Here is a 14,678-nt window from a genome sequence, read left to right as displayed (position 1 = left end):
CGCGCACTCAGCATCTCACAGAATCCATTTAGCATCAGAGTTCCCACTTGCCAAAAAGTTGATAAAAAACTTTAAAATCTGGCTCGCACGCCATGTTTAGCGGAATTCCTTGCCGTTTTCAGATATCTTTGTCTTGCTTTATTTTTCTGTCATACTAGCAACTTATACTATGCTTCAGTGAATGCCTGGAAGAAAAATAATCTAAGGCGGACCGCGGCTTTCATCTTTCCTCGTGCAGCATCGTCTGACATTGACGTCCGAATGTACAACAGAAAGAGACAGTTTGTCAAATAAATGTTCTTTCCTTTAGAAAACGGAACACAAACATATTTTGCATGCCAGGCAGGAGACCAGTTATACGTTGTCTGCAGTGTTACATTGAATTAACAAATGTTTTGCGTGCTGTTTTCTAGGATGTTCAACTCAAAGTTAAAACCTACCTTCTTGGAACGGATATGTCCTCCTTCAAATATGATGATTTCATTGTTGTGTTGGATATAGTCAGCAGGTGGGTGTCAATCATGCCAGTTAATCTGATTTCTTAATACGTGGGTGCTAAAGGCGCTCTAAGGCGGTGTTTATTTCCTGCAATGCCTGTGTGACTCCTAGGGAATTAATGTATCATTATATTGTTGCACTATTTTTCCAGGCTTCTACCAAAGTGTTCAACAACAGATTATTGTTTCTAGAAGCTATGGGTGAGATTTAATAGGATGAGAGATTCAGAAAGTGAGAGATTTGGTGAGAAATCTCCAGGTTTTTTTTAAAGCGGCAATCATTTACACTTCAAAATCAAACTGGTTTTGCAGTGTAAATGATTGCCGCTTTAAAAAAAACCTGGAGATTTCTCACCAGATCTCTCACTTTCTGAATCTCTCATCCTATTAAATCTCACCCTATTTCTCTGATAGAGAGATGTATGTATATAGATACATACAGGGGTGGAATCCTTGGAGGTTGCAGCTGCTGGGCTCCTGCTCTGAAGGGGGCTCCCCTAAAGGCACCAGTCAAATAACTCCCCCTCTAGTCTCCAAATACACTCTTTATTATAAATTTAAGAAGTGCAAGTGTTATCTCCGGTATTGGAACCCTTGACCTATCGCACTAGAAGCAGTCACCTTACTGATGGAGCTGTTTGCTTTTACATAGAAAACTTAAGAATTCTGACTGTATTAAGTTTCTGCGCTGCACATATCTGACTAGTAGCAAAGGGATAAGCGATTCCAACAAGGGCGATGGGAGCCGGCAGATCCTTAAGGTGCGTACACACGGGGGCGATTTTGTGCAAAATCGCGGGAAATATGGTCGCTGGGCGACCATATTGCCCGCAATGGGAGTGTGCACCGGCGATATATCGCCGGGTGCGTGCTCTCGTTTTTGCCCCTGTGGTGATCGCTGGTCGCAGGAACATGCTCCTGCGACCAGCTGATTTCCACTGCCGGGCTCCCCCCGGCAGTTTATTTTTCAGGAAAAAATGAGCAATATATCTCCCCTGTGTGTACGGGGCTTAAGTGAAGCCCTGCAGTTTCCCGGCTCCAATCTGATGCGCACGGGAGGTTAGGCGTATACGATTTGACACTTTTTCACCCGATTTCTCGGTTTGATGCGTCGGAATGGGGTGAAAAGTGGCCAGATCTTATAGCGCGCACGTGCGCACACTCCCTCTCCATATTTTTTTTTTTTAAAGCTGCACATCGACCAGTGTAACAAACCTACTCACACACACATATTCACAAACACACAAAAGCTCAGTCTGTAATAAACAGTCCTGGATGCGCCATCACTTGCGTTGGGTCCTGTGTTTATTTCCTTTTGTCAGTGGTTACTGGCCAGAAAACAAACTATTGCAGCATGAAGAACCATACCTGTGTACATCTCTATCTGTGCTGTCTCCCTCCAGGCTGATGCAGGTCGGAGAAGAGTTTTGTGGCAGTAAGTCTGAAGTCCTGCAGGAATCTGTAAGAAAGCAAAGTGTCAACTATTTTAAAAATTATCACCGGTAAGATATTTCCGTAAGGTGCATGTAAGATGTACAGTAAATATAAATGTAATGGTGCCCATACACGCACCGATTTCACTGTGCTGTGCGTTTTGTACTTCAAGCTGTCATGCGATTTTGGCACTTGAAGTGGATGCGATGCGATGTACTGTACTTTGCGGGTGCGATGCGATGAGATGCGATTTTAACCACTTTTTTTTTTTAAAGTTATAGTTACTAATGATTACTCCTGTACTAATGCGATGAAGCACAAAAAGTACTGCCTACAGATACTTTTTGTGCTTTACAATATTGTACCTGCGGGGACGCGCATCACATCCCTGCAGGTACACGGTGCTATTATCGCACATGCGATGCGTTTTGTACTTTAAAAGTACAAAACGCATGCGATAATCGCAGCTTGTATGGGGTACTTAACTCCTGTTCCTGTATTGTGCGGGTCTTACCTGTGACATCTCTGCCCTCATTAATAGAGATCACCATCACTTATGTTATGATTTAGAACAACAACATCCCTAATCCGAGACTACATTCTGACCGTACACTTTGCTTTAGGCCTAAACCTTCACCGAGTCCCAACAAAGCCTCTGATCTCTCCGGCAGCTGAGGTGAAAACACATTTCTGTATATATTGGGATTTTTTATATTCCTCACTGGTATTGTTAGTCGCCTGCTCTACGGGTGTACGGTCATAAGGTTGACACAGCAAAAGTCGACCTGCATTCGCTCAACCAATGAAGGCAAACATGGCTTAGGTCGACACATCCAATATGTCAACATGCCTAAGGTCAACATAGATAGATGGTCGACAATGACTAAGTCAACAGTTAAAAGTTCAACATTGTGTTTTTTTTTTTTTTTTTTGAGCCGACTTGCCGACACGCGGTATTTCATGCCCTACCATCACTAGCACGTGGAGATAGAATAGTGTGCCGAGTGCAGCGAGGGGACGCAGTACACCGATACGGTATCCATGTCCAATATGTCGACATTTGGGACAAAAAAGTGAGCAACCCATGTCAACCTTTTGACTGTTGACCTAGCCATTGTCAACCTAATGCTTTTGTCGTCGACCTTAGGCATGTCGAACTATTTCATATGTCGACCTTTGGTGGTTGACCCAATGCATGTCTACGTAATGTTGTTGTTTCCAATGACCCATACCCGCTCTACTTCATATGTTGTGTGCGTCCTGACAATTGGATCATGGTTCTGGTTCTGCTGTTGCCGGCTTAAATGTTTGGTGTGAATGGAGGCAACACAAGATTGAAATATCAACCGATCCGGCAGTGTAACTGTTACAACCAAAGACATAAAAGCCCTAATAATAACGGCAGCTGTGGGAAATGAAGGCAGAATTACACATATGTTACATAAGCAACTGGAAGATAACCGGATTGATGGCCTTTTCCTAGTAACAATAACCAGTAATATGAATAATTGCAACCCTTGAGTGTTTCCTAAACAGCAGTAATGCCGACGCATGCACTTTTTTATGTAGATTTCTACCGACGCTAGCAGGGAATCTCATCTGGCAGCTCAATGTGATTTCCCCTGATGCGTCTCTCAGATTAAAATAAGACAACAATTAGGGTTTCAGTCGATATGCATTTCTGTACTTGTGCGTCTCATGGTAATGTAGATGTGCATTATACAGGGGTGCGATATACGTGCTGTATACACCCAAGGGACAAGGTAGGGTTGTAGCTCCCCAGTACTTTTATAAGAATGAGTGATGTGCAGTCAGGTTTTTGATAGTTATTATTCTGTATCCATCTATCTTGTTTTTACACAGCGCTGTATAGAGAACATTTATCATCACATCAGCCCCTGCCTCAGTCTCTACCACACACAATAGGAATTATTTCACAGTAAGCCTTCCAATAAACGGGGGTTGGATTCTGAGCCACGGACGTACTGGGCATCATTCAGTGATTGTTATGTGATTTGTTATGTTAGTGATTGTGTCAGTGATGTTAACCCAATGTATTTTGGGGGGGATCTGTGCAGAAGCCGCACTGCAAGCAACTTTTGCCGTCCCGTATCTGCAAATGCACAGTGCCTGAACCCAGAGTGAAAGGGGCAGGCAGCTGCAGTGCTGCCCAATGCCATGTGTAATGGTGCACCCAGCAGAGGAGGCTGGCGCGCAGCAGGTGGCACACACACAAAGGGTATCGCGGATGGATGTGGGTGGGTAAACCCAAGCTACCAAGGGTCTAATTCAGATGCAGTTATATGCAAATTTGCCGATGTTTTTATTAGTGTGCATTGCACTCCAACACACCATCGATGGTTCATTCCACTGAATGGTGAAAAGGCACCCATGGCACCCAAACAATCTCTGGATGGAACTTGGGCTTAAGAGACTGACCGATCACTAAGTACACAGCCAACTATTAAAAGATCGCAAATGTACATATATCCTTTAAAGAGAAAAGTGTATGTAACATACAAACTCACCTTTGCAGACGAATTTCCATTCCGATAGATATGGCATGTCCCAGAGAAAGGATAGACAATGACATGTCCATCCTGCGGATGTACAACATCAGGTACTCTGGTGCATATGCGGAACAATGTAACTTTCTCTGTGCACGTGTTACATCTGCCCCACCTGCAGTGCACATGTTTTTGTCCATTAGAGAGAGTTTTTGCGAGTGAACCAGAATCGGGCCCAAATTGTGGAATGCTAAGAGGACAAATTTGTGTCCAAAGTTGACAACCCAAAAGCTTAGGGCCTGCTTCTACATTGTACGATCATGTGTGATCAATGAAGCTTCCCCTCTGGGCCAACGGTCATCAAGTAAGAATTGTTAAGTGGAAAGGTCTTCATGATCAGTACTCCCCAATAATGTCGGTAGGTCTTGGTTCTCCTCGTCCCAAATCCACGCTACATATTCACCAACGGAGAGGCCATATAAAACAGGCAAGCCACCCAGCATTCTCAGCTTGCATAGTCGGAAGCTTGGTCTGAAGTAATTTTATCTTGTTCTGTACAGTTGTAATAACTAGAAACAAAAAGAAAATGTAAATAAAGTATAGGAGCCAGTGCAGAACTCATGAAGGGTTTTGCAGAAGCGGAGCAGCGGGAGAAGATAAGTTTTGCTAGTTTAGAACAGACTGGAGGGGAGCGAGGTTGGTAGTGTGGGAGGCCGGTGAAGAGAATGTTGTAATAGACGAGCCGTGAGGTGACCAGTTGTGAGTGAATAAAACATATACTCGCACTTTGGGAGAGGAACGTTGCTGAAACTGACAGGAATGAGACAGAGATTGGTTGTGGGAACAAAGGAGTAGGAGTTAAGAGTGCCAACCAAGCAGTGGAGTTGAGGAACGGGAAGAGATGATGGTGTCACAACCGTAATGGAGATACTGGAAGGGATATGATGAGTTTGCTTTTGTCCATGTAGACTTTTAGAAACAGGGTCAACAACAGAGAGGATGAAGGGGGTGAGGTGGAGCCAGAGGCAGACACTGAGAAGGAGCAGTTAGTGAGGTGCAAGGCAAACCAGGCAAGATCAGTGGTCTGGGGGGTGTGGAGGAGGAGGAGGAGGAGAGGATGATTCATAGTGCAAACTCACCTTTTCATTGGCATTTTCTGAAAATTCAATTGGACACTCCACAAAAGAAGCGGCATGTAGATGCACCAACTGAGAGGCCATGTAATGGAGGCGAAGTTTCAGGAGTGTCAAACCGGGCATTTTCAGCTTGCGTAGAGTCTGAACTTGGTCTGAGGTAGTTTATCTAGTTCTATGCAAGTTTAATACTGTAAATAAAAAGTCAATGGAAATTTGTAAATATAGTATATTTACTGCAATACATATTTTGTTATCGCCATGTAAGGCACTGCTACAGCCTACTACATTGTGGCCAATGACACATATGTACTGACTCCCCTACTTCATTTTGGTCCTGCTTACTTTAAAGTTTTCCCAGGGACACTTTAAGGTCCCAGCCTTCCCCTATTTACATGATTGACATCTCTAACCATTAAATGTGCTGCCCCTACTATATATATATATATATATATAAATATATATATAGTACAGGCAAATCTTTACCTCTCCAACTACTGCTCTCTCGCTTGTCATCCTACAGTATGTGGCTGAATATTTTATTGGTTACAAAGGCAACAGGAGAGGGGGGGGGGTAATTGCTTTGCCTTGCCTGGGTCAATGAGTAACAATAAGCCAGCGTGCACTGCGGACTTAAGTTATTTTGTTTCACATGCCTCAGGCAGGAGAAACAAGATCCCTGATAAGCGTTGACTTTTCAGTGGCGGCATAAACGCACAGTATTCCTTGAATACAGTATGTGTGTTTTCGCATGGAAAAGTACCTGACTGGATTTCCCTAAAAGAATATTGGTGAAAAATTGCAAATAACTCAAATTTTTTACTCCAGATATATCATGCCTGGATACCTCTTAAGCTGGCCATACATCAGAACGACCAGCATCCTATCCTGATTGGGCCATAATTTTCCCGACAGCTTCCTAGGCACACAATAGATCACATAAGATCTATAGCAGGCATGTCCAACGTTGGCCCTCCAGATGTTTTGAAACTACACATCCCAGCATGCTTTGCCACAGTTTTGCTATTAGAGAATGCTAAAACTATTGCAAAGCATGCTGGGATGTGTAGTTTTAAAACATCTGGAGGGCCAACGTTGGACATGCCTGATCTATAATAAGATCTGTAACTCCCAGCATACTGGTCATAAGCAGCATTTTCAGATCACATGTGCAGCACACGTGGTCTGAGGATCATGCTAACCATTTCTGTGGAATGTATCGTCACAGATAATAAGTTGCTTTACCCAGCAGGGTGGTTGTAAAGGGGTAAGTGTTCTAGGTTATAAAGCCAAAGTCCTTACCGGAAGATGTTCATTCAATTCCTTATCGGATGATGTTACTGGGAGTCTCATGCGGAGACTATAAAAGAAGTCCTTTTCTAAAGTCACTTAGATAAATGAGGACCTACTCGGAGAGTAGCAGGACGGAAAGCCACTACAAAGTGATACTGGTTTCACATCGCAAACCTGCTTTCAACCCGTTTTTGTAAACGTGTCTTAAAACCGGTCAAAAGCCAGCTAACCCCTTTCATATTGCATGTTGTAAACGGTATATTGCAGTTTCAATACCGTTTTTGTACCTATCAGATTCAACCAGTTTCACCCATAGAAAGCCATACAATGTCATTTTAAATGTTTATTTCCTGCTTGTGGGCGGGGATCATGCAGGGAGATAACCTATCACCCTTTTGTGGTTATCATTTGTAGCAAATACCGTATCTGAGCTGTTCAGACTGCAGGGAAAACGGCTCAAACGTGTAGGATCCTGCTTTTGACACGTTTCAAAATGCTGGTATTCTGTAACCGGTAAATTGACAATGGAGCTTTCACATTGCAGCTGGTACCGTTTTAAAACGGTAAAAAAACGGCAATATACCGTGTTAAAGCTGCAATGTGAAAGGGGTATGATTGACAGCAGCGGGGCATCGTTTATATAAGGCTGAGGACTGTACTTTGACATTACAATACCTCCCAACGGTCCCGCAGCGGCAAAGACGGCGGGCATGGTCTTGCAGTAGCGCCGCAATTACAGGCCACACCCCCTCCTGCTAGGTCGCGCCCCCGGCGCGCGCTCTGTACCTCCTAGTACTGTGCACTGCACTGCAGGCATCAAATATGTTGGGAGGTATGACTATGCAACGCACAAAGGAAGCAGCTAATAGTTTTGCACAGATAGAATATTCACAAAAGGCATAACTGATGGCCTATAATAACAACTCATTTCACCTCCAGCTGCTACATTTAGTTTACAAATTAAGTAAAATTATAAATGACTGCTACTACTTCTAGTAATAATAAAGTTACATAGCTGGGTGTGCCTAGGGTTCCACTAATGTAAGGTTTGCTGGGAGGAACATTTGTCCCCTTTCCACCCCTTCAGGATTTGAATTTCACAAACTCTGTGCAAGTGCTTAGTGGGCGGCCAGACGTAACTGTCACTGCCACAACTGATGCTCAATATCTTATCCTCAGGAGTGTAGAGCGCTGTTCTCCTGCCCAGTTTGGAAAGGTTAATGAGTTGTATCTGCCTTTATAGTAGGTGAAGAGCGTGGTCTGAATGTGACAAGTGGATAAATCCTCGTAGTGTTTAACTTTCACAATTTTTCCCAGAACCCCTTGATTATGTTTCTCTGTTCGAGGCATTTCCATGGCACTGATAATTAATTTATATTCCACAGAGGAGATATAACTCAGAATTGTTTATGTATCTTCCGTTCTGTTTTATTTCTGTTCCTTATTTAAGAAGCTGAATATTGTTTTTCAGAACGCGTCTTGAAGAACTCAGGATGTTCCTCGAAAATGAGACATGGGAGCTGTGTCCTGTCAAGTCCAGTTTTAGCATTTTACAGTTACACGTGAGTGCCGAAAGTTACATACATGTTCCATGTTATTACAGCTCAATTCCTCCTTTGCTTTTGTGTATTTTTGTCCCTCCTTGGCAGCTGTTATTTTTGAACTGTGAAATGTTTTTACTTTTTTGGATGAGTACTTTATCGCTGGTTACTTTTTGGCAGAGACAATGTATTGAACATGGATTATTACCTCTATACTACATAGCATTATGTTAGTGATGTTAAGTTTTATTATGTCGCATATATAGAATGTAATAAGAAATGTAAAAATACAATCAAGATGGCTAAATTAGAGACTGAATGTAAAATAGCCGCAGATAGCAAATCTAATCCCCAAAAATTCTACAATTATATAAACGGGAAACTGTTAAGGAAGGACAATATTGGCCCACTAAAAAATAAGCAGGGTACCCTGGGAGTAGAAGGAAAAGAGATAACGGAATTATTCAATGAATTTTTTGCTTCAGTATTACAAGGAAAGAATCTTCAGAAGATCTCCCACAGATTAAATGCTCGGCATTTGATTGCTCCCAAACTGTATGTTTGAGTGAGGACATGCTCAAAAATAGATTACAGAACTTAAAAAGTAACAAATCTCCTGGCCCGGACGAAATACACCCTAGGATACTAAAAGAATTGAGTTCTGTCATAGCACTACCATTATTTCTTTATCGTCCACTAGGGGGCACAGGAGTTCACGCTGGGTATGAGAGGTGAGGTAGCAGAGCGTGCACCAAAGGGTTACAAAAATGTACCCAGCATGCTCCCTGCCTCCCTTCTCCCTCATAACCCGCCCCCTGACCCTGGGTCACCAGTTTTTTCTTTGGTGCCAAGGAGAGAGCAGCACCATTATCGCGGCTGTTAGAACAGCCATGGGTTATGTGGGGTACACACCAGGACGACCACCGTCGTTCACGACCGATAGACGACCATGGAACGATTTCCCTTGGACTTCCCGGGAGCTCCCAGGCAGTCCCCAGCAAACGATTAGCAAAAATTGTGTTTTTTTGCGGAACGATCTAGATCCGATCCCGATGCGCCCGCGATGGTCGTTAAGACGGTCGGATCGCTGGTTTTTGTTTTTTTTGCAAGAACACATGCGACCGTCGTCAGATGGGCCTTTGAAATTTGAATGAAGGGGCTGGACTAGCAGAGGGGGAGGACTAGCAGAGGGGGATAGGAATAGCAGCAGCCATTTTAAACCAGTGTATTTCTGCTTTGTTACTAGTGAGGCTTGGTTTATACCTGCTGAACGCTGGACATAGCTATTTACACATTACTTTGTTTTGCCTGCCATTACAAAGTGTCTTTTAACCCTGCACTATGGAGAATGCAGTGATGGGTAGTCACCAGCAACAGTACCTGCTCTATTATGCAGTTTTGAAGCTCAGGCGTCAGAGAGCCCAGCGCAGGAGAGAAAGATCATGCTGGACAAAGCAGTGGCTACTTCAGCGTCAGACTCGTTCGCACATGCCACTGCTCAGGGACATCAGGGAGAATAACCCAGACGATTTCCGTAACTTCTTGAGGATGGATGATGCCACATTCCAGGAATTGCTGCGTCTGGTGACTCCCCACATCGAGAAGCAGGATACCAAGTATCGCATGGCTATCCCTGCTGAGGAACGGCTGGTGGTCACCCTGAGGTTTCTGGCGACAGGACGGTCTCTTGCTGACCTAAAGTTTGGATCCCTCATCTCCCCGCAAGCTTTGGGCCTCATCATCCCGGAGACCTGCAAAGCCATTGTGAAGGTGCTGCAGTACCAGTATTGCAAGGTAAGGATGAAATATACACTGTACACTTTATTGTGCAAACAAAATATTTTTATTTATAATTTAGGCCTAGGACAGAAACAGGTTTTTTAGGCCTTTCATGGTTAAAACATGTAAAATAGTAAATAGATTGTGTCAACAAAAATATATTATAATACCATATATAAAAGATATTGTACAAAAACACACACTATATATAAAGATTTAAGTATGTATGACCCAGTTTAAACTTTCCCAATAAGTACGGGCTACTGTGTGGCAGAGGATGTCTGCCGCAGATAAGTAAAGGCTGCGGCCCACATGGCGCATGGCGCAGATGCAATGGCCCCCGCCCCATTGATGTGCGCCATACGCCATGTGAGCAGTGGCCATCACATACCTGCAGCTGAGACCATGTCTGCCGCACAGTACCCCATACTATTGGTAAAGACAAAAGGGCAATAAATGGAGTTTGCTATCCAGATTGAGGAGAATCCTGTTCTCCCTCTGGTAATGCAGGTACAGGTAGCAGCATATAAAAAAACAAAAAACACACTCTGGTAACTTCTGGAACAGGCACTTACAACAGTAGGGATAAGGTACTGTGTGGCAGAGGATGTCTGCTGCAGATATGTAAAGGCTGCGGCCCACATGGCGCATGGCGCAGATGCAATGGCCCCCGCCCCATTGATGTGCGCCATACACCATGTGAGCAGTGGCCATCACATACCTGCAGCTGAGACCATGTCTTCGGCACAGTACCCCATACTATTGGCAAAGAAAAAAGGGCAATAAATGGAGTTTGCTATCCAGATTGAGGAGAATCCTGTTCTCCCTCTGGTAATGCAGGTACAGGTAGCAGCATATATGTAGAAAACCAAGACAAAAGACACTCTGGTAACTTCTGGAACATGCCCTTACAACAGTAGGGATAAGGTACTGTGCGGCAGAGGATGTCTGCTGCAGATATGTAAAGGCTGCGGCCCACATGGCGCATGGCGCAGATGCAATGGCCCCGGCCCCATTGATGTGCGCCATACACCATGTGAGCAGTGGCCATCACATACCTGCAGCTGAGACCATGTCTTCGGCACAGTACCCCATACTATTGGCAAAGAAAAAAGGGCAATAAATGGAGTTTGCTATCCAGATTGAGGAGAATCCTGTTCTCCCTCTGGTAATGCAGGTACAGGTAGCAGCATATAAATAAACAAAAATACACACTGTGGCCCTTGTGTGGCAGAGGATGTCTGCTGCAGATATGTAAAGGCTGCGGCCCACATGGCGCATGGCGCAGATGCAATGGTCCCGGCCCCATTGATGTGCGCCATACGCCATGTGAGCAGTGGCCATCACATACCTGCAGCTGAGACCATGTCGATGGTAAATGATAAAGTAGCCTATTTTTTAAGACAGATCCTCAAAAACAGGACACTCTGGATCTTCTATCAGTAAAGAACTGTAGAATTGACGGTACTGGGGGGGTTGAGAAGGCTGTGTAGGTGTTGACTGGGTATGTGTTGGAATTGTGCTCGACTGGCCTGCTACGGTGGCAGGCGGAGTAGGCACTGGTGATTCTAATGACAGTGGTGTGTCTGGTGCACTACCAATGCCAACTATTTTAGTGCCACTGTTGAGATACCCTAAACTGCCATTATACACCAACTCCATGCATAACTTTTCAAAAGTAAGTTGCTGGTCAGGAGCCATGTTGCGAACACACTCTGCCACATAAGTGAAGTAGTTGTCATGTTTGTCCGGGTTTCTTTGCAGGACTTGATGTGCCCGCATCATAAATTCTTCATGTGCCGCTGCTTCTCCTTTTTTTCCTTTGCCACGCATTTTTTTGGCACGGGGGAGTGGTGGAGTGGGTTCCAGGGTGGGTGGCGGAGTGCGTGCCGGAGTAGGAACTTCGTTAGATGTGCATGCATTATCAGATAGGACAGATAGGTCTGGGGTTGCAGGTGGGTAGTCACCAAGCTGTAAAAAAATTGAACATGTTTACTAATCAATTCTATTTACTTCTAATTTCAGTTCCCTACCAGCGTGAATGAATGGAAAGTCATCGCAGAGGAGTTTGAACAGCGATGGAACTTCCCAAATTGCGGTGGAGCCATTGATGGCAAACATGTCCGCATAGCCCAGCCTATCAATAGTGGTTCCTACTATTTTAATTACAAGGGCTATTTTAGCATTGTACTAATGGCTGTGGTGAATGCCAACTATGAGTTTATCTTCCTGGATGTAGGAAGGAATGGCCGTGCATCGGATGGTGGCACTTTCAAGGACACAAAGTTCTACGAAAGGCTCATAGCGAACACCCTTCACTTGCCGTCTGTCCAGGAAACTAAACAGGGGCTTAACTTTGTTTTTGTGGCTGACGAGGCTTTTGGCCTGCACGAGCATGTCATGAAGCCATATGCGCAAAGGGGCCTGAACCATGACAAAAGGATCTTTAACTACAGGCTATCCAGGGCACGGCGTGTTGTGGAAAATGCTTTTGGCATCCTGGCAAGCCGGTTTCGCATTTTCCACACTGCCATTAACCTGAGGGTGGACAAAATTGACTGGGTTGTCACGGCGTGCTGTGTCCTGCACAATTTGCTCCGCAGAAAAGCCACACAGCAAAGGGCTACAGGCACAGCACTCCAAGAAGACCAAGAACTGCCAGAGGAGGTAGTGCAGATATCCTCCTTGCAAACCCCAACACAACGCTACACAGGGAGTGCACGAGCCAAACAGGTGAGGGAAGAGTACATGGCCTACTTTAATGGGGAGGGCGCTGTGGATTGGCAGGAGGAATCAATTAGATAGCCAAAAAAATAGACTCACCGATGCAGACTGCGAATTCTCCTCCTCCTCCTGCGCCGCGACTTCTTGGTTTTCCTGTTCGACCATAAGGACTACTCCTGTCCTCATCGACTCCTGGCTGAGGGTGAATGTCAACCGGTCATAGTACCAGAGCGATGTTTGATACATCTCGTCGACTCCAGCACCAGACTTCTTTGCAGCCTCCATCTTCTTGTGTTCCTTTAAGAACACCGTGCGCATATTCTGGATGCGTTTCCTCACCCATTCAACATTGGCCTCTGGGTGAAATGGAAGACTGTAGCGTGCCAACTCCTCCAAGGCTTGGTTTCTTTTAATTTTGTTTGAATACTCCTTGGATTTGGTTCTCCACAGGCATTCGTGTGTACGATATTTTTCAATAAACCCTTCCAAAAACTCTTGTTCCTTTGCGTTGGACATTGGGACTGTAAAAAGATAAAACCATTTTAGTTGTTATAGTTATACCCATGTTTTGTTTCATATTTAAATTTTTATAGTTATAGTTACCAGTTTACCTAGTTCTTATGTTTTAAGTATTTAAAATGTTAATAAACTTTTATGAAAACCACTATACATTTTATTGTGCAGATTGCTATTCACACACACAGGTGAATGGGGCCTAGCAGAGAGGAGTGCATGGAATACTGCAATGGTGGACAATGGTTTATGTATATATATCTATATATACACAAACACACACACACAGGTGAATGGGGCCTAGCAGAGAGGAGTGCTTGGAATACTGCAACGGTGGACAATGGTTTATGTATATATATCTATATATACACAAACACACACACACAGGTGAATGGGGCCTAGCAGAGAGGAGTGCTTGGAATACTGCAATGGTGGACAATGGTTTATGTATATATATCTATATATACACAAACACACACACACAGGTGAATGGGGCCTAGCAGAGAGGAGTGCTTGGAATACTGCAATGGTGGACAATGGTTTATGTATATATATCTATATATACACAAACACACACACACAGGTGAATGGGGCCTAGCAGAGAGGAGTGCTTGGAATACTGCAATGGTGGACAATGGTTTATGTATATATATCTATATATACACAAACACACACACACAGGTGAATGGGGCCTAGCAGAGAGGAGTGCTTGGAATACTGCAATGGTGGACAATGGTTTATGTATATATATCTATATATACACAAACACACACACACAGGTGAATGGGGCCTAGCAGAGAGGAGTGCTTGGAATACTGCAATGGTGGACATTGGTTATATGTATACACACAGACATGGGGCCCACCCAAAAAAAACAGTGACATGGTCGGGTGCACGGTTGCCAAACCAGTGCTTTATACACACTATATACATTGGTGGCAACAGTGGGCATGCATAGAAGAGCATTGGGAGTGCAAACATACCAGGTTGTTGTTCTGGGAGATGAGACAAGAAGGAGAGTCCAACTGCTGCGCCAGCGCTGTTTGCTATGTGGAAAAACATGGCGCCGGGGGAGTGTTTAGGAAATGCCACTCAAATAGGCTGGATCAAACGACGGACGCACCGACGGACGGACGACGGAGGCGGCAAAAAACACTCACGATCTGCATACGATTGACGGTCGGTCGGCCTGGGATTGACGGATCCTACCTGCAGCACGTAGGACCAAAGATGCGACCAAACGAGCGGCGTGAACGC

At 44.4% G+C, this 14,678-nt stretch overlaps 2 protein-coding genes across 2 annotated transcripts in view; one reads left to right on the top strand and one right to left on the bottom strand.

Moving 5' to 3' along the window:
• VPS50 (VPS50 subunit of EARP/GARPII complex) overlaps nt 1-14,678 on the top strand; it is a 198,191-nt gene that overhangs the window by 134,136 nt on the left and 49,377 nt on the right. Inside the window, exons 15-17 of the mRNA XM_083189450.1 lie at nt 414-508; nt 1,901-1,999; nt 8,336-8,426. Of these exons, the coding sequence (XP_083045576.1) occupies nt 414-508; nt 1,901-1,999; nt 8,336-8,426 (285 nt within the window). The remainder of the gene's footprint in view (nt 1-413; nt 509-1,900; nt 2,000-8,335; nt 8,427-14,678) is intronic.
• LOC146079746 (uncharacterized) lies at nt 11,366-14,348 on the bottom strand. The gene is made up of 2 exons (XM_083186401.1): nt 13,008-14,348; nt 11,366-12,155 (listed from the first exon to the last, which is right to left on the bottom strand). Exons 1-2 carry the CDS (start codon nt 13,422-13,424, stop codon nt 11,583-11,585), a joined length of 990 nt encoding a protein of 329 aa, XP_083042527.1. The 5' UTR covers nt 13,425-14,348; the 3' UTR covers nt 11,366-11,582.

The sequence above is a fragment of the Crinia signifera genome, chromosome 5, assembly GCF_055691185.1.
Source record: "Crinia signifera chromosome 5, ASM5569118v1, whole genome shotgun sequence".
Taxonomy (NCBI): domain Eukaryota; kingdom Metazoa; phylum Chordata; class Amphibia; order Anura; family Myobatrachidae; genus Crinia; species Crinia signifera.
Note: the sequence above shows the minus strand (reverse complement) of the source record. Positions and strands in the feature narration are given on the sequence as shown.

Coding starts and splice junctions, on each gene's coding strand:
- LOC146079746 (XM_083186401.1), bottom strand. CDS start 13,424: ATGTCCAACGCAAAGGAACAAGAGTTTTTGGAAGGGTTTATTGAAAAA. Junction 12,156..13,007: donor AGAATTCGCAGTCTGCATCG/GTGAGTCTATTT, acceptor ATTTTTTTACAG/CTTGGTGACTACCCACCTGC.